Genomic DNA, 22,958 nt, shown 5'->3' with positions numbered 1-22,958 from the left:
AACACTAAAGTGGCATTAAAGGCAAATTGGTCATGGATATGAGAACCAGAGTGCAAAGGAGACCAGTACAAACCAGTAATTAATAAAAGCATTGGTGTCACGCTGTGGCTGGGCCCTTGCACTGACCTATCTCTAGGGCTACTTCAGTGGTAGCAGATGGGGTTAGATTTGGACCAATACTGTGCTACCAGGACTGTTGTGAGAGGAGTATTTAAAACTTTTAAAGATAACAGCACCTTAACTGCCATCTTCAGGACTTACAGAAATGCCAGTCTATGGAATACTTCTATTTCAAACCAGAAATGCATCGATAGTTATAACCTATAATGCATAATAGACTTTCTGGGTGAGCTACTTTCTTTTATGCATAGACTAGGCAGTGCTTATGTATTTGTTTTAAGCAAGGTTTTGTTCTTACAGGCAATACCTCTTCGATCAGTGGAATTCTTCAACTTCCCTCCATTTTCTCATTTCAAGAAAAACTTTCTAGATACTTGTTATGCTCATTACTAGAGTGTTTAGTAACTTCTTAGTAACCTTAAGTGATGAGGATCTTGTATTCTCATTCACTTCAGACTTTTTTGCAGTAATGAAGAGCTCAAGTTTTATGATGATAGATTTTTTTCAGAATTTTCCATTTTGAAGTGTTTTATGATTGTCCTGCTTTAAAAAAAAAAGTTTGAGGAAGCTACATTGAAACAGTATGTTTGAGTAACGGAGACAAATAAAAGGAAAAAAACACCAACTCTGTTACCTGTTACTGTTTTGCAGTAAATATGTTCAAACAGGACACGACTTATCTCCAATTTGCTTTTTCTCAAAAATACATTTGTACTGACTAGGGAAGCATGGATGGTTGTAGAGATTGACTCATTGTCAGGTTTGGGAAATTACAGTATTAATATGATTTGAATTAAATTCCAGCAGCTAAATACATGTCCTGTGATTTTCTGTTACTGAACTTCTGTTGACTTGCACATTGTTATTACACATGTACTATTTCTTCACCCATGTGGCATATTCTGCCAAGTAGTTTACTCATTTTATTTTGGTATTATCCTTTCAGCATTTTTTTTCCATTTTCTTTAAAGTCACTTATTTCCAAAATTATGTCTTTATTTTGGAGAAAATAATTTTTCATTGAGTGTCACAGTTTAAGTTTGTATATTATTTAGTTTTTCCTTTCAGTTTTTTTTTTTCTGTTTCCGTTTTGCTTTTAACATCCTATGTGCATCCGTCATTTCCCCTGACAGTGACATACCAAAGGATCTTTGTCCTCTGTACAGGCCAGGAGAATGGGAAGACCTATCCTCTGAGAAAGATATCAATCCTTTCAGCAAATTCAAATCCCTTAGCAAGGAAAAGAGGCAACAGAATGGGGATACGTCCATTGCTCTGGGCTCCAAACAGATAAAGCCTTCAGATAAGGAAAAGTCTGCTGATTTTGAAGTTCTTCAGTCATCTGAGAGTACAGGCTCAATCAAATCAAATTCTGTGGAGTTTCCCAACAACATCACTGCCACTGAACATTTGGAAAAGTTTACTGTGGATCCATGTGCCAAGGACCCCTCTGGGGAAAAAAATGCTTCAGATATCAAAACCAAAGAAAAATCACATTTAGGAGAAGGAGAAGATGACTTCATTGAGCTGGAAAAGACATCATCTCATATGGATAGAGGGTTGGACGCGAAAATCTCAGTAACAGAAGGCTTGCTGGCAGACCCTGGGGACTTGGGGAGAACTAAGCAGCAGGTAACCAAACCTACTACAGAAGTCCAGGAGCACTTGACAGTTGATTCCTTGGAAAAAAAGGACAGTGTTGAACCTAAAGCTGACTTAGACTTAGAGCTGTGTGAAAAGCAAGATGTTATTCCAGAAGTAAACAAATGTGTCAGTTCCCCAACAGGTAAGGTGGAGACTGCATTGGACACTAAGAAAGAGCTAGAGAAAGATAAACTTATTGAATTTTACCTCAATAAAGATGGGAATGGGTCTCAGTCATCTGAAGACTTACACAAGGCTGAAATCCAGAAAGGTGAAAACAATAAAGCAATTGGCATAGACCTTACACTTAGCTGTTCAAAGTCCCAAGCTAATGAAGTCCATACAGTTAAAAGTATGGAGCTTGATTCCTGCTGTGTTGAAAGGAAAGCACCTTCATTAGAAATCAGCTCAGCAGCAGCAGAGGAAAAGAACCTGAAAGAGTCTGTGGACTCTTCCTTAGTACCATCTATAGACAAGACCTGTCAAGAAACACAGTTAGACAATCAATCAGAAATCAGACTGTGGCTGCTGCAGAAAATTCAAGTGCCAATTGAAGGTAGGTCTCTCGTTATCCTTGCTTCCTCTGAGACTTGGACAGCATTACGGTGGTAACCTTTGAATTGATTGCATTCTGCTCTAAATTTCCTCTTTCCCTGGTCTCTTTTTTACTCTTAGATATTTCATTTTTATATTATCTGCTATCTTCAAATTCTCTAAGCTTCTAGTTTGATAAGTAGCTTGTGTGCTCTTCCCATATTCAGTGATCACTGTTTATATATCTTTACCTCTCTTTGCTGGGTTTAAGAAGGACAGTGAAATGTCGTCCAGTTTCACTATTGACAAGGACACTTCATGGTCTATGAATTGTCACTCTATATTGGTAACCTCTGTTGCCTTATGGAAGTCTGTTAGTGTATTTCTGACAGTATCCAAAGTAGTAGTGCATTGCTCTAAGGCAGGTTACCAAAGTATTCTTGACACTATTTGTGTATGTCAGGTGTCTTTCATGCTATGGAAACCCTTAAAGAAGTGATAAATAGGAATATATGTAGAGTCCTACTGACTGATCTTTTTTCCTGATTGTTATTGTGTTATCACAAAATTCAGGCTACTACTGGAAAGCATATAACAAAATGAAATCTTAGTTCAGATAGTATGCACACAACAATAGTATGCATACTACCATTTCTACCTGGTGCCTCCAAGCACTAGCCTGTCCTGGAGCACTGATGCTCCTCTCTTGGTAATTTAATGAACCTGTGGACATACCCTTGATCCATATCAGGTGGGGGGGGATGATTAGAGTGGAAGTCTTTATTTTAAAAACAGTAGTTCTTAAAATGATTTTTCCTTTCTTTCAGAAGGGTTTTTATCTTGCGAGTTATATTTGGCTGTATGTGTATTCCTAAAATGAAGAAGGCAACTTCAGTGTGATTGAGGCTAGAGTTTATTAAGCAGGGGTTTTTCACACTAGCAATTTGAGGAGCTTAAACTGCTATTAGGCTTGGCCCTGACTTGTGCAGATAAAAGGTGCTTATATGGCTGTCTGACCATCAGAACTGAGAAACTGATTAGGCTTCTTGTGTGTGTGTGTGTTCGTGCGTAAAGGATTACCCCTCAGCTGGATGGGTTTCCAGGACCCAGTCAAACACTGTCCTCTTTACTTGCCTGCTTCATGTTGCAGGTCATCTTACCTATTTGCTTTACAGGGTTATTCTGTACATAGCTTTACAGCTGAGGGGGATACAGTTTAGGATGAATGTGGATTATTAAACCAATTGTACTATTGAAGTCAGGTGTAATTCTGTGGATTATGCCTCTGAGTACTGCTTTACACAAGATTATTAATCTTTGTCACAGTGTTTTATCAGCCATAGTTTTTGTACTTTTCCTGTAAGAAGCCTGTTTCTTTTGTCTCGTTCAGATATGCTTCCTTCAAAAGAGGAGAAGAGCAAGACTCCTCCAATGTTTCTGTGCATTAAAGTAGGCAAACCCATGAGAAAGTCCTTTGTGTCTCAGAACACCACCGTGTCTCAGCAGTACAGTAAGAAGATAAAGCAACCAGAGTACTGGTTTGCTGTTCCTCGGGAAAGGTAAGCTGCAGTCCTCTTAGCACAAAAACGTGATTGTCTGTTACTTTTTAAACGTGTAGTGCTTTCTCGAGTTGAATCTGATCTTCCCTATGTGGTCCAAGGTGTGAAATGCAGCAGGGATGCTGAGATTAGGAGAGGGGTGCCCTCATTTCATTGCATGCCAGAAACAAAGCAATGTTTGTTGCTGGTCTAACACGGCTCCCAGTGGGAAGGAAGGAAGGTTCAGGTGCCACTTGAAGATGGAAAGAGGAATGTATGTGCAGCTAACATGTGATAAAAGAACTGAAAGATGGTCTGGGTTTCAGCTGTAGTCTAGAAAGTGAGGGAAAGGAGTAAAGGGGAGCAGTACCTGGAGAGTCAAGGAATCCACGAAGGTGTCAGTGCTAAAAAACCCCAGGTATTTCACATGAGCAAAGGGCATCATGTTGGAAAAGGGAGACACTCCTAACTAAACAAGTGTGATTATTTCTGCCTTCAGGCCCATAAAAAAATAGTCCCTTTGCAATAAAATTGAAGAACGTAAATGTTTTCTGTGTACTTATGTAGTACTATAGCAAAAAGCAAAACACCAAACTAGAGAGGTGAAGGTCTGTGATTTTCCACATAAATCACCCAAGAATTTTCACTGTCTGTGAGGAATCAAATCCCTGATCCTTCTTTTGCTAAAAGGCAGCTAGAGCAATTCTCTGGTCTGTTGATGAACCAAAATCAGTGATTTTGATGAATTAGATACCAGGAAGGAGGAAGCTGAACTTGTGATCCATCTCAGAGGTGTTCACTTAAGATGCAATCAATCTTTTTTTTTTTAAATTATTTTTATGTAATAATTTTAATTTCAAATATGTAGCATGTATGTTGATTTAAGTGTTTATTTTTAGTGGTTTAGAAATTAGTGTTTTGATTGCCTGTAGGGAAGTTGCTGACCTGGAACTCTCCCTGGAGGTGAGGGAGAGGTTTAATCCAGCTGGAATGTGCCATTGGGAGTGTATCTGGATAGATTTTGGTTTGCTTGCTATCTGCTGATCCCAGTCCTTGGCTCCTCAGGGATTGCAAAAGGGCGGGTTCAGAAAATTCTAGGTGGAAGTGTGAGTAAATACTTCAAGGAGTTGGAGTGATGGTGTAATATAACACAAGGTCAGTTACTGCTTTGGGGATAGTGTATCTAACATTGAATAAAGCTGCTGAGCTGAACTGAGGTCATCTCTAATCATTGCTCTGTGCAACAGGTAAATCTATTCAGCTTCTTACCACAGACTTGGAAAATGGCTTTTCTACTTGTCTTTTTGTGAGCAGAAACTTTCTGAATAGTGAGCAGACCTAATCCATATATAAACTGAGGTGCTGACAACTGGTTTGTACTTCAGTTTTTATAATAAGAAAAAAGTAATTTCTGCGGTGAGCTGCTGCAGCAGTACATGGCTATGCTGGCTGACAGACCAGATCTTTGATACCAGGGCGGCTGTTCAGATCTTGATCAAAATTAGAGGTGAATGATTGGTTATAAGATTGGGTCATTTTGGTGCTATTCATGCATGCCTGTTTTAACATGACAGAATTGCATAAAAGATCATGTAGAACTTGGAGCAGAAATTAAATGTGAACCCCACTCCTTTGTATTAATGCAAGACATGTCTTTGCCTTTTGAACAAGACAGTGTTTTCTCCCAGCTCTTGGATGCCTTCCCAAAGCAAAACTCAATGCTTCCTACCTGCTGGGAATATTCTTGCATCAGTATTGCATAGTATATAATTATAAGTGTTGCATCTTGACAGTGCCGTGGATAGTAGGTCATGTGGGATAGCTTTGCAATGTATTTTAGATACAATATATGAGATAATTTACTACATTTAAAACTATTTGGAATGCAGTTTATATCATGTATGAAAATACCAAAGATGTCAGTCTCATCTTGTTGGCCACAAAGCAGTGTAAGTGATAGTAATAAAAAAACAACCAACCAAACAAAAAAAACCCACAAAAACCAAAACCAAAACACCAAAACAAACTAACAGTCCAAACCTGGAGAGAGATTGTGAAGAAATTGGTCTGCATGTCTGTAATCACAGCATAAGTTAAAGCTTCCTCTGATTTGCTTTTAGTTACATTTTTTCCGTGGTCTCTTAGTGTTTGCTGTTAAAACAGTTTCTGTCATCAGTTGTGAAAATGGCTCCATTTTTAGCCTGGACCCCATAGCCCACTCCTCCCAGCAGAGCTGCTCTTCCATATGCAGGCTGCTTTCCTGGCCTTAGAGGCTGCAGGAAAGTGGCACTAGAGGGAAAAATGTACTTACCATTTAATTTACTTTTTTTTTTTAATGGAAGCCTCTGGAAACATTATTAATACAGAGAGAAGACTTCAAGGCTGATATTCTTTATAAAGGCTGTCACTAAATCTTAAGTCTCATTTGCCTTTTGTGACTGTTGTGGGTGTTCTCTCTTCCTGCATGGCTTCCAGGGCGCCAAGTGTGTCCCGGCACACACCCCCTGTGACCTGCGCGGTGTGGCTGAGTTAATCAGTCTCTACAGGACTTCTTCGTGCTGCCTGTTTGATCACAGGAGTGCTCACCTTAGCACGTAAAGGGGGTAGTGGGTGTCTTGAGTTCCCTTATATACAGATTACTCAGGTTAGGGCAGCTTCATGACAGGTTCAGCTGAGCAGAGAGGAACCCATGCTTTTGGACACGAATACAGAAACTGATTCTTTTGCTGGGAAGTCTTGCAATGGGTACAGCTTACAGTATTAGAGGGTAAGTCTATGTGTGCTCTTACTACGTGGATTTATGTTTAAATGGTAGGTAGATTTTCCACCCTAGTGGATTTTGAGTAGTAGTAGCTCAGTAATTAGGTCACAGATTTCCTCAACGTCTTGCAGAAGAAAATGCCTTGTACTGGGACAGAGATAGTAATGCAGAATTTCTTTGTTTGTAAACAATAGCTTGCGAATAATAGCATTGACTAGTTCATCAGTCAAGAAGTAAATCTCTTTTATTTTCCCATAGTATAAATTTGGCAGACAGGTTTGGTTTATGAATGTAAAATTTGTACTGAAGTTCATGTAAAAGACTGCACTGAGATCATGCTGCTGAGAGGATATCCGCTTTTTTTTTATTTCTTGAAAGCAGGCAGATTTTCAAGGAGGAAAAATTACAGGAATTGAGCCTTGCTTCTCTTTTTCAGTCTTTGCATCCTACCTCATTGATTTGTTTGATTTGGTTTGGGGAGCTGGGTGAGTTTTGGTTTGGTTTTTGTTACTGTTTCAGTTTCTGTGGGGTTTCCTTTTGTAGAGCAAGATATTGCTTGGTTGTGACTCCTGTTAGTTTGTAACACCCTGTATTTAACACAGTTGAAGCTGAGACCTGAAAGAACTTGCAGCACAACTGGCTGGAATCAATACCTACAGGATGCTTCCATGCACTTACGCAGGTCTTTGCATAAAGGGACAATGATTAAGATGGTCTAGATGCTGAAGGATCATTCTTCCATGTTCCTGTTAATAGAATAGGTAGCATAAAAGATTTAGAATCCTTTAGAATTAGCCTCCTACAAGGAGAGTACTCCTAGTCTACTCATAATAAGATATCAAACTATATGGGTGAAACCTATGGAAACCTGTTTGTACCTGTAGCTTAATGTCTTATATAGACTTCGATGAGTCCTCCTTATAAGTTGACAAAAGCATATGAGGGCTTATGATATCTCAGCCCTCATAAAATTTGTGAAGGATCATCATCTAGTCAGGCACATTTATAATACAGTCACAGGACTCCTCTGAATTAATTCCTTTTTCTGAGGCCAGGAGCTGTGATTGGACTTAGAGCCTTTCGAATATTTTCTTTCTGGAGTGATTAACTTCAGGTTTCTAAAGTTGTTTCTTTCCAAGTGCTTTGTGTTTTATTGATGTTTCTCTGTTAGTGCATGACACACTCATAAGCATATGATCACCAAAACAGCTGCTGAGTTCTAGGATAAATTTCCTCACAGCTATCAAGTTGGCTGTAAGAGAGTTCCTCAAGCAGTGGTTTTTCAATTTAAAAATTGACTCCATTTTTTTTCAATTTGGTAGCTTGAAAATACCAGCCTAGCATAATGTTACAATTTTATTAGCAGAGCATCCATTTCCAGAATGACATCACTTCTACAATCACCTATTTCTGTTTTATGCTGCTGCTTCTTAAATCTGGAGTGTCTGGATTTATTTATCAATTGTCCATTGTAGAGGAAAACTTAGTTATGTACTACTTACATAAACTGAGCATATACAGGTCCATGGGGCCTGACAGGAAATGTTCTGAGTATACTGAGGAAGTTGGATGATGTTATTACAAGGCTGCTTTCTATCATCTTTTGAAAGGTTATGATCACTGGGAGCAGTCCTTAATAACTGGAAACACAAATGCTGCAACCATTGTCAGAAAAATGGAGGAGGATCTGTGGGAGCACAGAGCAGTCAGCTTCACCTCAGTCCCTGGGAAGCAAGTCCTTACATACATCATTTCCAAGCACACAGAGGGCAAGAAGTGATCAGGATCAGCTGTCATAGATTTACCAAGGGCAAATTATTTTTCTACCAATCAGATATTTTTTCCATTTGAGATGGCTAGCTTTCTGAGCAAGGAGAGAGCAAGGGATTGTTGCTTTACCATGGCATTAGTAAGGCTTTCAACACACTCTGTCTTAGTATCCTTATAGCCAAATTGGCAAGATGTGACCTGGATGGTTAGACTACCAGGTGGTTGAAAAACTGACTGGACCATTGGGCTTGAAGGGTTGGTATCTAGTCTGAGTGGCAGCCAGGTGCAGGTGGTATTTCTTGGGGACTGATACTGTTTAATGCCTTCATCAGTGACATGGACATTGAGACAGACCACACCTTTGCCATTTTGGGGGATGATGCCACATTTGGGGAGTGTTCATACGTTAGAGGGCAGGGCTACTGTTCAGAGGGACCTCAACACAGACGAATGGGCTGACAGAAACATCAGGAAGTTCAGAAAGGGCAAATGCAAAGTGTGCACCTGGGGTGGAGCAGTCCCTGCAGCAGTACGGTCTGGGGACAGGTGGCCTGGGGAGTAGCTTTGCAGAAAAGGAGTTGGGGAGGTTGACAGCCAACTCTGTATGTCAGTAATAAAAATTTTGCTTCTTGCAGGCTCACGTAAGGAAGAACAGCCAAACAACTTGGGTAGTGGTTAATGCGCTCTTCCTTTTAGACATATGGTTAAAAAAAGGAGGGGAGGGGACAAGAAAAAGTAGGATGACACCAGACCCTTCTCAGATCACATGCTGCATGCCTCAGAGGAAACTCTGATTAGATAGAAGAGAAAAAAAAACCATGAGACTCACTATGCATGGAACAGGTTGCATGGAGAGGTTGTAGAATCACTGTTGGAGATTTTCACAACTGCAAATGGACGAGAATGTGCAGCCTCCTCTAATTTGGAAGTTAGCTCTGCTATAAACAGGAACTGGCCTAGATGATCTCCAGAGGTGCCTTACAACCTAAATATGTTCTGCGATTCTGAGATCAGAGTATGCTGCTCTCCTCCACCCACCTGCATGAATGTGCTTTAAAACTGATCTTAGCCAGACAGCAGCAACCATTAATTTTATTGTTCGTTCTTAGGGATTTGTAGGAATTAAGTAGTTAGCTTTCCAGAGTAGAACTGCTGCACATAAAATACACAGTGCTCAAGTTAAATGTCTCTTTCAGTTAAAACTCACATTAGTTAGCAAAGAGATGATCATACTGCTCTTTCTGAAGCCTCTGCGAGCAAGTGAAGGGAACAGGGCATGCTGAGTGGCACCTATTGATGTGGGAAACTTGTGCAGTTAGAAGAAGATAAGGTCTTGACTGAAATGAGATGATACGACTTTTAGAAGAGCCTTCCATAGTTCACTGGTTTTAGATCGGTGCAAACGTGTAAGCAATCATATGGCTTCTCACAAAGAAGGGGAAACTCTTCGCAATGGGGGTGTGACCCTCTTTTAGCTTTTTCCAGGCAATTATTGGTGAGAACTATCCCAGAGACCGATTGTTTGCACGGTACTACCTTGATCTCTTTTGTGTCTGTGTTTCAGTGGAGGAATGAACAGCAGTTAAAATTTTTTACTTTGATATCAGCATTAACTACCTTATTTGTTCTTGATGAAGGAGGCTGCTGATAACTCAGGAACTAGTGTTAGGTGTTCAAAAAATGTAGGATAATTGTACTAAAACTGTATTTATTATAAATATTAAAAATGTTTCACAGGTACAGTTGTTATTTGATAACAAATTTAAATTCTGCTAGAACATCTCTTAGCCATGCACCACAAAAGCATTTGTGAATGTGCAAAGGAGAGGAGAAAAATATGGCAATGCTAATTTGTTTCTTTTTCTCTTATTAAGAGGGCATTTCCATGATGAAGCAAAGCAAATCCTTTACTCTTTTTGAGGGGAGTGGAAATTGGAGCCAAATATCTTGAGGCGAAAGTAATTGAAGCCCCTCCAGACTCCAAATCAGAGAGCTGGAGCACCTCTCCTATGAAGATGGGTTGAAAGAGTTGGGGTTGTTCAGCCTGGAGAAAAGAAGGCTCTGAGGAGACCTTACATCAGCTTCCCAGTACAAAAAGGGGGCTTAAAAGAGAACTGGAGAGAGACTTTTTACAAGGGCATGTAGTGATAGAACAAGGGTGAATGCATTTAAACTGAAAGAGGGTAAGTTTAGATTAGATATTAGAAAGAAATTCTTTACTGTGAGGGTGGTGAAACTGGAACAGGTTTCCTAGAGAGGTTGTGGATGCCCTGTCCCTGGAAGTGCTCAAGGCCAGGTTGGATGGGGCTTGGAGCAGCCTGGTCTAGTCGAAGGTGTCCCTGCCTGTGGCAGGGGGGTTGGAACTGCATGATTTTTGAGATTCCTTCCAACCCAAACCATTCTATGATTCTATGAAATATCTCACTTTGACTGTGAATTAGTGTAGCTGTTGTGAGCAGGCAACAATTTCAAGGCTGTCAGTTTATGCAGTTAGACCTAACATCAGACTTTAGCCCTCTTTGGTAGGAGTGGAGAAGAAAAAATGTAGGCTCAATTGGAAAAATCTCTGGAATTATACTAGTGACCCTGAACAGACTGCAACAAAGCTGAGTTGGTATTTTAAGATAATTTTTGCATATATATAAATCTAAATAATCTTAATATAAATCTTGAAATATAGGGGCAGAATGCCTAAATTTCTCTTAAGACTTTTCATGTTTTGTATTAATCAAGGAATTGCTGGGCAAAACTTTCAGGTGAGTAAGGGGAGACAGATCCAGTGCCATAAGCACTTATTATCTTTCTATCTGCCCTCTTTACCATGTGTTTTATTTTTTTGCTGGCAATTCAACTTCTTGTATAGTGGATCCATTATCATATTCCTGTTTGAAATTGCATGTGTTCATTTTAACTTTAACATATTACATAAATTCCTTATTCAGAAATTGTTTCATGTTTTGTTACGGATGTTGTCAAGGACCATTTCTTTAAAGACAGTGGCTGAAAGCTGACTACATTTATGGAAGAGCATGTACTCCTGGTATAATATCATTAGCAAAGCTGTTGGTAACAGCTTATTTTCATAATGCTAACAGAATGAAGATTGTTTTGTGATTAGCCTCTATAACTTTTAAAGGGCAGATAGAAATGTGGTGTAGACTTTACTGGTGATCTCATGACTTGTTTTATCCTGGAGGTCAAACTAAATAAGTAAAGTACTTTGAGGGGAGTGAAAGCAGAGCAACCTTCAAGTGTTTCAGGCTGCCAGGTGGGGGGAGCTGTTGCTTTGTGTGATATGTGAGGGTGGAGGTGCACAGGTATCCTATTTGCGTCGTTGTCCCTGCTTTGTCATTGGGCAAAACCTCTGTACTATGTGACAGTGTTATGTTCCCAGACCACTAAATAATGGTTGTCTCCTCCTCTTCTTTTCATAGGGTGGATCACTTATACACATTTTTTGTTCAGTGGTCACCAGAAATATATGGGAAAGATGCCAAAGAACAAGGTTTTGTCGTGGTAGAAAAGGAGGAACTTGACATGATAGACAACTTCTTCAGTGAGCCCACTTCTAAAAGCTGGGAGGTGAGTGCTTTCTGCCTTTACATGAAGCACATGCATATCAAGTGTGCATCCTCTGTTAAGAATCTTAGCAGTTGTTCTTTTGAGGATTTTTATGGTGTTTCTTTATAACAGTTTCTGCTTCACATAGATGTTTCTTCAAGGCTTTTATCTGTCTCACAAATGTACTCCTATTCCTTCAGGCCTCCTTTCTTCTCTCCCTAGAAAGAGCAGGTAAACAACTGGGAGCTGTGTGGTATGCAGCCAGAAATTGTGTAAATATTTTGATTGTGTGATGTTAGTCTTTTGCAAAGCTATACAGGTGTATATTGTTAGCATTGCTAAATTCTTATTGTATTTATATGCTACAAATAAAACCTTAGGATATATATATGCACATAAACATCAACACAGACTCCTGTGTCCTGGTTGAAATGCAAATGTGGTGATGTGCCCGATCCTTGCTTCTTGGGTGCACACAGCAATACTGTTGGGATATTGGTTCTAAGATGGATAAGTTTTATGCTTGGACTTAGGGTTTTTCATGAGGGGTCTTTGGCAATCTGTTTTAACCACTTGGCATGCATGTGCTTATCTGTCTGTTTCTTCTGCATACAAAGCCTAGTTTCTAAGGGAAATAAACTTGAACACGTTTTTAAAATTATGTTTCTGAATGCTCAAACACTTGCTGTGCTAAGGATATGGGATAAATTTAAAAAGACAGATAATTCCCAAAGTGGGAAATATCTTTATGGTGATTTAAAAAGTGATCTGTTTATATGTCTTAAACATAAACTTGTTTTCTTTAAATTCTACTGCCTTTTTTTTTGAGCACTTTTATCTTCAAAGTGTGTTATACTGTTCAAAAATGGAGCTTGAGAGTGGGACTTGTCATTTGCAATGTAGCAACCTCTAATCTCAAATAGCTTATATTTTTACAGTTTTGTAGTTTCTTAATGTTGGTGCTTTGTGAACTGCAAGACGGGAAAAAAAAGCCTTTCTTGTTTTCTCGGAGCTGAGGGCAGTCATACATTGCACTAGATTTCACTGTTCAGTTATTTTCATGCCATTTTCATAAAACCAAAATGAAGGAGGACAGCCAGTGATCCAAAGAACAGAGGTGGGAGAGATCTGGCCACACTAGGAGGTTGTCTCTCTTTGTTTTATTTAAATATGTATTGGGAACTGGAAAATGCTTCTAAGGGTGTGTTTCTTTTATTTGTCATATATTCAGGCTTTACTAATTTAAAGTAGGTCTGCCAGGAAATCTCTGTTGAATAAAGTCCAAATTTGGGCACGATGATTGCGCAAGTTGCACTCTCCCTTGCGGGGAAACAGAAAGTGTAATTGTAGAGAAGCATATAAGCAATTTTATCACAGCATGCCATGGCCAGTAGCTGTCTGTCATGCTTGTGGGTTAGAACACTTGCCTCTAGAGCAGGGATAGAGTGGTGGATACTGCAAAATAAACTGCTAGATGATGAAACAGAGACAAATGCCTTTGAATATTCGAATTCTTTACTATGCCAGACCTGACCAGGAGGAACCTTTTGTGGAGGTATGTTGAACTGTGTCCCCATTTGAGCAGTGTGGATCTGATGACAGCACTTTTGTCCTAGTAATAAATGTGCTCTGTACTCACATGGGGGGGGCATTTCCACCTCAGGTAGCTGCTTTCTCAGACTTCTAAAATCTTTGAAAGATTTTGTAGATCAAGTTTCTGTAGTGGTTGATTCGTTTCATCCATTTTTGCTTTTGCGTGGTCTTTAAATATCTGATCTTGCAGATCCCTCTTTTAGCAGTTGTTGACTAAACTTCATTCAAATGTGCAGTTCAGTTAGAGACTGAGTAGGTGCCCATGCAGAGAAGAGGAGGGGCTTGTTGGTCTCTGGAGTTAATTTGCAATTTAAAACTGTGTTAATAGGTTTTCTGTGGTTGCCTGTTTTTGAATTTAGTCACGTTTTGGTACAGGTACCCGCTGCTGGTTGAATTACTGTGATACTTTTCCCCCAGTCCTGGTGGGAGACTATTCCTAAAAGATAGTCTTCAAAAGTGGAGCTGTGTACTTTTGATTTAAGGTGAAAATTAAAAAAAATGTGTTAATTAAAAAAAAAAAAAAGATAAAATAATGATCTGGGAGATGAGGAGGAAAGGCAAGGCAAACCATTCAGAAAGTGAAAAAAAACAAGGATAAAAGGAGAAAACCCATTTTCCTTTAACAGTTTGTTGCGGTGGTTTGGGTTTGGTTTTTTTTTTTTGAATTATCCTAATTTTGCAGTGTAAACCTTCCCTGAAACTGACCACATGAAAAATTTTCCAGCAAAGGATTCTCTGCTGTCTCAGAAGACCTAGGACTGGGCTGGAGGGGCAGGATGAAGCTGTACACCTCTTGCAGTATTGCAGTCAGGAATACCTGTAACCCCTCAGGGTGCAGGGTCACATAACAGCATTAGTTCTGCAGGATGGATTTTGCCCTGTGATCCTTCTCTCTTCCTAACCCTGCTGTGTGCATTGGAGTGCCAGGGCCTGGGTGCCCTGCTTGGCTCCAGGCATCTGCAGGTGAATGTGGGCTGGACATGCAGTGTATGTGTTGCTCACATCCCACCAGGGATGCTAGGTGTGACTGACACGTTTTGTGGCAGGCTTTGTGAACTCCTCACCGGTCCTGGTCGTCACGAAAACCCCCTTCTGTGCTCTGCAGTATGGTTAAATCCGCACCTGGAGTCAGTCCAGTGCATTTGCTTTCTTGCCTGGGGGGCAGGTGTGTGTAGGACCTCAGGCAAGTTCAAGCAGTGATCGTGAAGGTGCAGAGTAGTTATGCAAAACTTGATCCATATGTAACATGAAAGCTGCTTGGAAGCCTTATTGGCAGGGAGGGGCATAGCAGTGTACTCTGCAGCCACATCTTGTGTTTCCTGCTCTTCTGTGGTGATATGCTCATGGAAGGAAAAGACGGTTTAAGGTTTCCTGTTTGTTTTGTAGCTAGGCCTCCTTGCTTCCACTTTTCTTTCTCATCAGCTCCATCTCTGAGCTCTTGCTGTTGCTTCCTATGTGCCCTAGTGGCACCAGGCCCCAGGTAAAGCCCCACTGCTGGGTACCACAGGCCTAATCCCACCTCCCACTGCTGTGCGAAGCTGAGGCTCTTGTCACTCTCAGAGCACCCCGAGCTGCACTGACGGCTTGGCAGCTTTTAAGCTGTGCCAGGTGTTGTGCCCTCTGCTAGACGGGAGGCTGAGCACCCCAGCAGCAGCTTTGTTGGGAGCCAGGACACTTGGACTGCTGCCACTGAGGGCTGAGGTGGTGTCCTCCTCTCTGCAGTGAGCTCTGGGGACCGTGCATGCTGCCAGCCCAGGAGTTCCTGCTCCATGCCACACTTGGGATCCTGTTTGCTCCTCATGGCGTGTAGGGTTCAGAGTTTGCCCCGTCTTTCTCAGCAAAGGAGTAGATAGAAGTTTCCAAAGAGCTGTTTGATCACTTCCAAGTAAGAATGTATTTTATGAAGACCTTGACTGTTGTTCTGTCACAAAGGCACCTTGCCAGTTAAGATGTTTCCCATTTGGTTAAGGATGCCTGTGCTTGATATAACCATCCCATATGGTGGTTTTGCTCCACACAGTGTGACAGCTGAGGAGTAAGTTTTAAATTAATTGGTTTCAACAGAAGATTGACAGCGTAAGAGCTATGCTTTAGGCTGGACACTTGTTCTCTTGCCTCAGATCATTACTGTAGAAGAAGCCAAACGACGAAAGAGTGTTTGCAGTTACTATGAAGAAGAGGATGATGATACTTTGCCTATCTTAAAGCATCACAGTACTCTCCTGGAGAACATGCACATAGAGCAGGTATGGCTAAAAAAACCTCCAGTTTCCTTGTTAGATGTGGTGCTGTCTCTGAGTGTGGGACATTCTGCCTGCTGGAGGCAATGCCAATGCTTTTTTTTTCTGGAAAGTACATAGCATGTTGGAGTGACCTTGTGCAAGGTCCAGTTTGCTGCAGCACTGGATCACCTGGAGAACTTATTTTTGAGTTGTGATATCGAGGACTGGCAACATTTTCAATGCTTTCAACAAGTGATGAGAATGCAGGTAGTTGGGCTCAGATTACATGGCCATGTGGCAGAGATATTAAGCTGCTGCTCCCTTGGTAGCCATTTTTTGATTTGAAAGCCTCTGCAGAAAGGGAATAGCCTGCGGCACCATCTGTGAGCCAACCTGTTGATTGTGTAACCATTTCCCCCTGTTCATTGCCCAGCTTGCCCGGCGCTTGCCTGCACGAGTGCAGGGATATCCATGGCGCCTCGCATACAGCACACTGGAGCATGGGACTAGCTTGAAGACTCTGTACCGTAAATCAGCATCTCTTGACAGTCCTGTTCTCCTTGTCATCAAAGATATGGACAACCAGGTAAGGAGTGCTTGTTCTGCAGTGGTTGGACTGAAAGGGCAACATTATGAAAAGCAACCATTATGAAATGCTAGTCATACCATGAAGCGACATCGTACCAAAATAAGACATTGGTGTTTTCTTTTGTATTTTCTACTGCCTAAACTAAACTTACAGAAGGAAAGTACTTCAGCACTAATAAAAGCTTTAGAATTGCAATGAATGCAATAGTGCCTTGGGTAGTATCTTCCTTAGGTAGCTTAGTTAAGGAGCTGTCACAAACAATATCTCTGTGGAGGTCTCATTCTTCAGTAGCTCCTAGAGGTGGCAATTCTGTTGCTATTGTTGTCATCTGGCTTTTAACTTGCAAGATACAAAAGATTTGGAGGAGTACTTGCTTATCTGGTATACTTTACAAGTTGGTTCTTCTAACATGAAAATCAACTCAGTTGTTCTTAGAAAGTACTTTTAAAATGTTTGGGTTTTTTTCACTTTAATTTTGCACTGTCCACAAAAGTAGTTTAATCATTTTATTCCAACAGATATTTGGAGCATATGCTACACATCCCTTCAAGTTTAGTGACCACTACTATGGCACTGGTGAAACGTTCCTCTACACATTCAGTCCACATTTCAAGGTAAGTGGATGTTTGCTTTCTCAAATGAAATTTTTGGGTTCCCCTTTTGAAACACTTATGAGATTTTTATGAAGACAGCATATTTGATTTTAGAAGATGTGCCAGCTGTTGATAAATGCAGATACATTAATTGCTTCAATTCAATGCTTTAAGCAAAAGTGGCTATAATTACTTTAAATGCTGAGAAGACAATCTATTATGGTGAGGAGGAGAGGGTTTTAAGTGGACTGAAGGTGGAAGCAGAGAGGAATTAAGGAGCAGACTGTCAAAGACACCCTGGAAGGCAGTGATATCAACAATAGGGTATAATTTTATGTGTGCTTAGAATCACAGTGGCAACAAACTAAAGAGAAGAGTGATACTGAAATACCCGTTAATGCTCATGGCTTATGCATTTTTTTCATATTGAACACATTGTTCCTTTTAAACAGAATACCTGTTGCTTTAGAGAGGGAGGCAGAATTCAAGAGAAGGATTAGTATGCCTTGTTCACAGTTTTAAATATATATTGATCCTTTACTTTCTACCTATTACTTCTTCCCCTTTCAAGAAAAAAGTAAAATAAAAGATGACCACACCATAAAATACCTGCTAAGAAGTAGGTACCTAAGAGTTTGAGAGTACAAGAATCTTCACAGTCCAAATATATATTTGGGTTTTTTCCCCCTCTTCAGGTATTCAAATGGAGTGGAGAGAATACCTACTTTATCAATGGAGATACTAGCTCTCTGGAGCTTGGAGGTGGCGGGTGAGTGAATGTTTGGTTTTCAAATCATGTGGCCAACTTTATTTTAAATGAGAATAGGGACAATGGCAGATGTAAGAAAAACTTAACAGTCAAGTGTCTGAACTTTTAGAAGTAAAAAGTATGTAGTCTGTGTAGTGCAGATACCTCAGCAATCTGATTTCTGTTACAGACGAAGAGCAATTTCGTTTGCTTAAAGAGAGTGACTGATGTTAGCCAAGTAGGGTTTGTTGCAGTGTTGTTTTTTGGTTGGGTATTTTTTTAGCTAGAAAAAACCCCAGATGTTTTGGGTAGATACATCTGTTGCTGAAGAGGGTTGAAGATAATCTTTAATGGCAATTTTGCCATCAGCTTCTAAGGTTTATCACATCGTCCTTATTAAGTTGTCGTTATTCTGTTGATCCAGAGAGGAAGGATACAGACAGCGTGTAGTCAGGTCGTGAGTTTGAGAGGTCAGTGGGTATGAAATCAAGAGCTAGGGCTCTATGACTAACTAAAGCTTACTGCAGGTTGTACCACGGTACCTCTGGGCATGGTTTGCATTGGGAGTACATAAACTCCCTGCCTCCTCCTCCTAACCAGAAGGGGCTGTGTCCACATCCAGGCAGCCAGAGGAGGAACCCCAGCATCCATGCCCTGGTGTGAGCCACAGCTGGCAGTGCAAACAGTCGAATGGCTCGGGGGGCTGTGGGCCCTCTCAAGGTCCTGCGCACTGCTCCACTCACTGGTGCAAACAAAGCAAGGGGACTGCTCTGCAGGCTTCCTGGTGAGCGGTTTGCCAGTACTGAGCTCTTCAAATTTGGTCTAAGAGATCCTCAGAACTACCTAGATTTCTCCATATTGTTTCTTTGATTGTTTTTACAGCTTTCAGTATTTTTACTATTATAAATAACTCATCATTTGTTGTGTGTTTCCTTTTTAGTGGCCGGTTTGGCTTATGGTTAGATGCAGATTTGTATCATGGGCGAAGCAATTCCTGCAGCACCTTCAATAATGACATCTTAACTAAGAAAGAAGATTTCATAATACAGGACGTAGAAGTATGGACATTTGAGTGAAATACTGACTGCCTTAAGGACTGGTTCCATTAGGCACTTAAAAGCTAACTAGAAGGTGCAGGCTGCCTCACAATGTTACACGCTTTTTCCTCAAGTTTGTACCAGAGCATGACTACGCAAAAAAACCCAACCAAACAACCCAAGAATAAAAGAATTGGTTTTGAGAGGCAGCAAGAGACAGAACAGTTAAGAGATCACTCTGAAGTGTTTTTTACTGCCTCTTCCAACACGCCTCCATTGAAGATATGATGCTTATGAAAACATTCATGGTGTATAAGTTGAAAACTTTTTATGTAACTGTGAAAAAATCCTTTGGGAAAACTGTAACTATCTAGTACATTCCATGTGTATTTATGTTCAACATACAAATGCTGACCAAAAATAAAAGGTTACTTTACCAAAATCTACAGTATACTGTTTGCCATGGAAAAGAGTCAGAAACAGGTCTACACAGCACTTAAGGGAACATGTTTTTAAAATAATTTTATTTATTGTTATTGTATAGCAGATTTTTTTGTGAATGTATTAGCTATGATTTTTTCTTTCAGTGTTTCAAATCTCATTTTGATAAATAGTTGCTGTTGAGGTAGGTTTCTTATGCATTGGCATTTATTCTGAATCAATTTATTTGATTTTTGAAGTTAATTTTTATATTTTTATTTTGTAAATGAGATTTTGTTTTCTTTATACCCTAATTAGAGGGTTTGTTTTTCTGGCAGAAACACCTGAGTGCATAATTCTGTTTCATTTTCTTTTCCTGAACTGAGGGAGAAGGTGGATAGTGCTTCTTATTAACTCTGCGGTCACATTCCTTTTAATAGATTATTATTTTGGCAGTATGGAGACACTGGGCAAAGTGCCACGTGGTGTAGATTGTATCGGCTCTGTTGCAATCCACAGAATTGGGACAGCATGCTCTGAGCATCTGCCCTAGTGTTATTTGACTGTTTACGAAAGACATTTTTAAGAGAGAATTGTTTTTCTGTGTAACCACCAAATGATTCAAAATAAGCCTCTCACTGTGCTTTTATGACATTTCTCTATAAATTTAAGAATTTGTTAAGGAGAAGATACAATGGAGATTTAGAGAAGAATGTTCTTTTTCTCGCAGGCCAGGTCACGTTAGCGTAAAACTTGTTTTCTTAGTAATTACATACAGTATTTCTTTTCCCCAAAAAAAGGCCCTTGAAGCAACAGGGATTTGACAGGCAACTAAATATTCTTGCTTGTTTTTAATGAGATGAAATTATACTCCCTGCCCGCCAAAGCTGAATAGACTATATTACAAAATGAAAGTTTTGGTAAAAAGGGAGATTGTGAGAGAAAACTGGCAATCTTCACTGTTTGCTAAGGAATTCTACTTTGCCATTAAGCTGTGGTTTTGTTTACACAGTTCAGGCCTAACCAACATTAGGATGCTGTCCTGCCCTTAGATTTGAATGCGTCATTGTCCTGAGAAAGGCAGGTTTTAGAAACAGTAGTGTGCATTAACAGTACAATCTAATTTTGGAATATTAATAACTGAGTAATACAACTCAATTTAGTTCCTGCTCTTTCCTTTTTGAATAGATTAAATAAAAAAAAAAAAGCCAAGTGGGTTTTTTTGAAAAGCATTTCTAAATCTTAATCCTGCACAGAAATTTCACTATCTAAAAAACCAGTGCTATATATGGTAAGCCTGTATCACACTGCACGTGAACTTTTCACACTCCCTTTCTATATGGTTGGTCTACTACAGCCATAAATAAAGTTCTTATTGGTAATGCTTTAAAAGATTTTGAAAGTTGCTAACAGCATAATGCTTTGAAGATACTCAGAATATCTAACACTGTTTGCTCTTTTAAATGGTGCCAGACCACTTAATAGTTAAAAAAACCCAAAAAAAACAACGGAAAACCCCCACAACAAACAAAACTAGACCAACTAAGTTCAACATTTTACATACATTTCACTATTGCAACCTACAACTTACTCCATTATATTATCTTGTCAGAGCATATCTAAACGCTGTGGTCTTATTCAAAACAGTGTTGTTCAATCAAAATTCTGTGACCCTTGAACTATGAATATTGAATATATGTAATGCAGTGCTATCACAATATTTTCAATAAAGGAATTTATGCATTCAGAAACTTGTTACAACTGCTTTCTCTTTTATTCACAAACTTTAGAACATTTTAAAGATGAAAGAATGCAGTTTAAGTTACAGGCTATGCTGACAAATACCTGTGCTTCCTCATAAAAAGAGAATTTCAGCAATACCATCTTTTAGAAACACAGGTAAGGAGATTGGAGCTTTTGGTTGAGTTGGTTTGGGCTTTGAGGTTTTTTTGTGTGTGTGTAGTATGGTATGTCCTAAAAGAGAGCTGTGTTTTGAATTCACTCGGAGATAGACTGACAAAGGGCTAAGAAATACCAGTAAACAGTTAAACAATTAACTTAGTTCTTGCTGCTACTCTCAGCAATAGTGAATGACATGTAATTCCTCGTCTTTTTTGACCAACCTGTTCCTAGAAGTCATAAGTCCATGTAAATCATTATTGTATGCACCCTTTCCATATTTTCAAAGTGTTTATGTATTTTTATATCTGCCCAAGCAAGACAAAGGCATACAACATCTTAAAAGTACTTGCTTCTTGGGTTTTATTGTTTTTTACTGTATACAGAAGTGGCTTTAAGAGAAAACAAACTACGATTATGTGTGAAGTCGAACAAGTGTGCTGTGAGCCTTGCTTTGAGGGAAATGCATTAATGACTCTCTTAAAGTAACTGGAAAATTACACTAGTGATTTTTCTCTCAGGTAAAACAAAAGCTTGTTCTTGCAATATCAAGCATGTACTTTAGTGCTACTTGGATAAAGATTTTTGATTCGAGATGGTGCAAAAATGTGCACTCATAATAAGGCTTGTCATCACTCAGGTAAGTGGAGATGTTTTATCTGGTACTGGTTTCAGTGCAGGTTTTGCATTGGATGTTTTGCACAAATCTTGCTTTAGAGCAGAGGAATATCTAGTTACTCTCAGAATAATTCTCATTTGTAAACTTTAAAGATTTCATTTGCCTGTTTGAAGCAGAGAAAAGGAGCAGGTTAAGACATTGCAAAGGAATGCCCAGCACTCTGCAGGCTGACGAATCTGGCAAATGAGTTGCCTCAGGTAGAATAGCTAACCATGTCCTGTTTGTACAGGCACAGCTTGCTGGCCCTAAAAAAATAAGCATTTTTGAAAAATCTCAGTCTAAATTTTTCATTTTGTTACCTTTTCAAACACTATATCCTGTCATCGGTGGGACGAGTACTTTATGCCTTTTGGGCTGCATGAAGAATACAAACATTGAAATTCCATGGTCAGTTGATTTTGCAGCAGTGCAAACAATTTAAAATACAACTTATTAAGAAAACATTTTTAGAAACTGAAAGATAACTACCACTTACAAATACCTCTGTTAGCTTTGGAAGCAGTTGATAGGATGAGGGTGGCGAGGCACTGGCAAAGCTTGCCCAGAGACACCATAGATGCCCTGTCCCTGGAAGTGCTCAAGGCTAGGTTAGATGGGGTTTGGAGCAGTCTGATCTAGTCGAAGGTGCCCCTGCCCATGGCAGGGGTTGGGGGGGGGGGGAATGTGGAACTAGATGAGATTTAAAGTCCCTTCCAACCCAAATCATTCTATGAAATATCTCACTTTGACTGTGAATTAGTGTAGCTGTTGTGAGCAGGCAACAATTTCAAGGCTGTCAGTTTATGCAGTTAGACCTAACATCAGACTTTAGCCCTCTTTGGTAGGGTGTAGAAGAAATTGGAAAAATCTCTGGAATTATACTAGTGACCCTGAACAGACTGTAACAGAGCTGAGTTGGTATTTTAAGATTATTTTTGCATATATATAAATCTAAGTAAGCTTAGTATAAATCTTGAAATATAGGGGCAAAATGCCTAAATTTCTCTTAAGACTTTTCATGTTTTGTATTGATCAAGGAATTGCTGGACAAAACTTTCAGATGAGTAAGTGGAGGCAGATCCAGTGTCATAAGCACTTTCTATCTGCCCTTTTTACTGTGGATTTATTTTTTTTTTATTCCTGGCAATTTGGCTTTAATGACCTCAGAATGCAATCACTTGGTTTTATTCCCAGGTACCTTTTTTTTTTTTCAGTGAAATTTTCACGGTGAGCAGACTTCATGCGTTTCTGCCGATGCTGCGGAGGTGTCA

General features: G+C 39.7%; 1 protein-coding gene across 7 annotated transcripts in view; it reads left to right on the top strand.

The window, feature by feature from the left end:
* The window catches only part of NCOA7 (nuclear receptor coactivator 7), a 92,549-nt gene extending 71,668 nt beyond the window's left edge, over window positions 1–20,881 (top strand). For 5 of the 7 annotated variants that reach the window (XM_027691882.1, XM_027691862.1, XM_027691872.1 and 2 more), the window contains 8 exons: window positions 1,254–2,320; window positions 3,689–3,857; window positions 11,802–11,949; window positions 15,642–15,767; window positions 16,177–16,329; window positions 16,851–16,946; window positions 17,621–17,694; window positions 18,614–20,881. In XM_027691882.1, the coding sequence (XP_027547683.1) occupies window positions 1,254–2,320; window positions 3,689–3,857; window positions 11,802–11,949; window positions 15,642–15,767; window positions 16,177–16,329; window positions 16,851–16,946; window positions 17,621–17,694; window positions 18,614–18,749 (1,969 nt within the window). In that variant the 3' untranslated portion in view covers window positions 18,750–20,881. Of the gene's footprint in view, window positions 1–1,253; window positions 2,321–3,688; window positions 3,858–11,801; window positions 11,950–13,090; window positions 13,484–15,641; window positions 15,768–16,176; window positions 16,330–16,850; window positions 16,947–17,620; window positions 17,695–18,613 lie in introns of those variants that run through there. The other 2 variants (XM_027691909.1, XM_027691919.1) reach the window with 2 other exon arrangements.
* Window positions 20,882–22,958: the final 2,077 nt, after the last annotated feature.

The sequence above is a fragment of the Neopelma chrysocephalum genome, unplaced genomic scaffold (genome assembly GCF_003984885.1).
Source record: "Neopelma chrysocephalum unplaced genomic scaffold, ASM398488v2 Primary Assembly neopelma1_23, whole genome shotgun sequence".
Lineage (NCBI taxonomy): Eukaryota > Metazoa > Chordata > Aves > Passeriformes > Pipridae > Neopelma > Neopelma chrysocephalum.
This window is presented reverse-complemented; position numbering and strand designations above follow the sequence as displayed.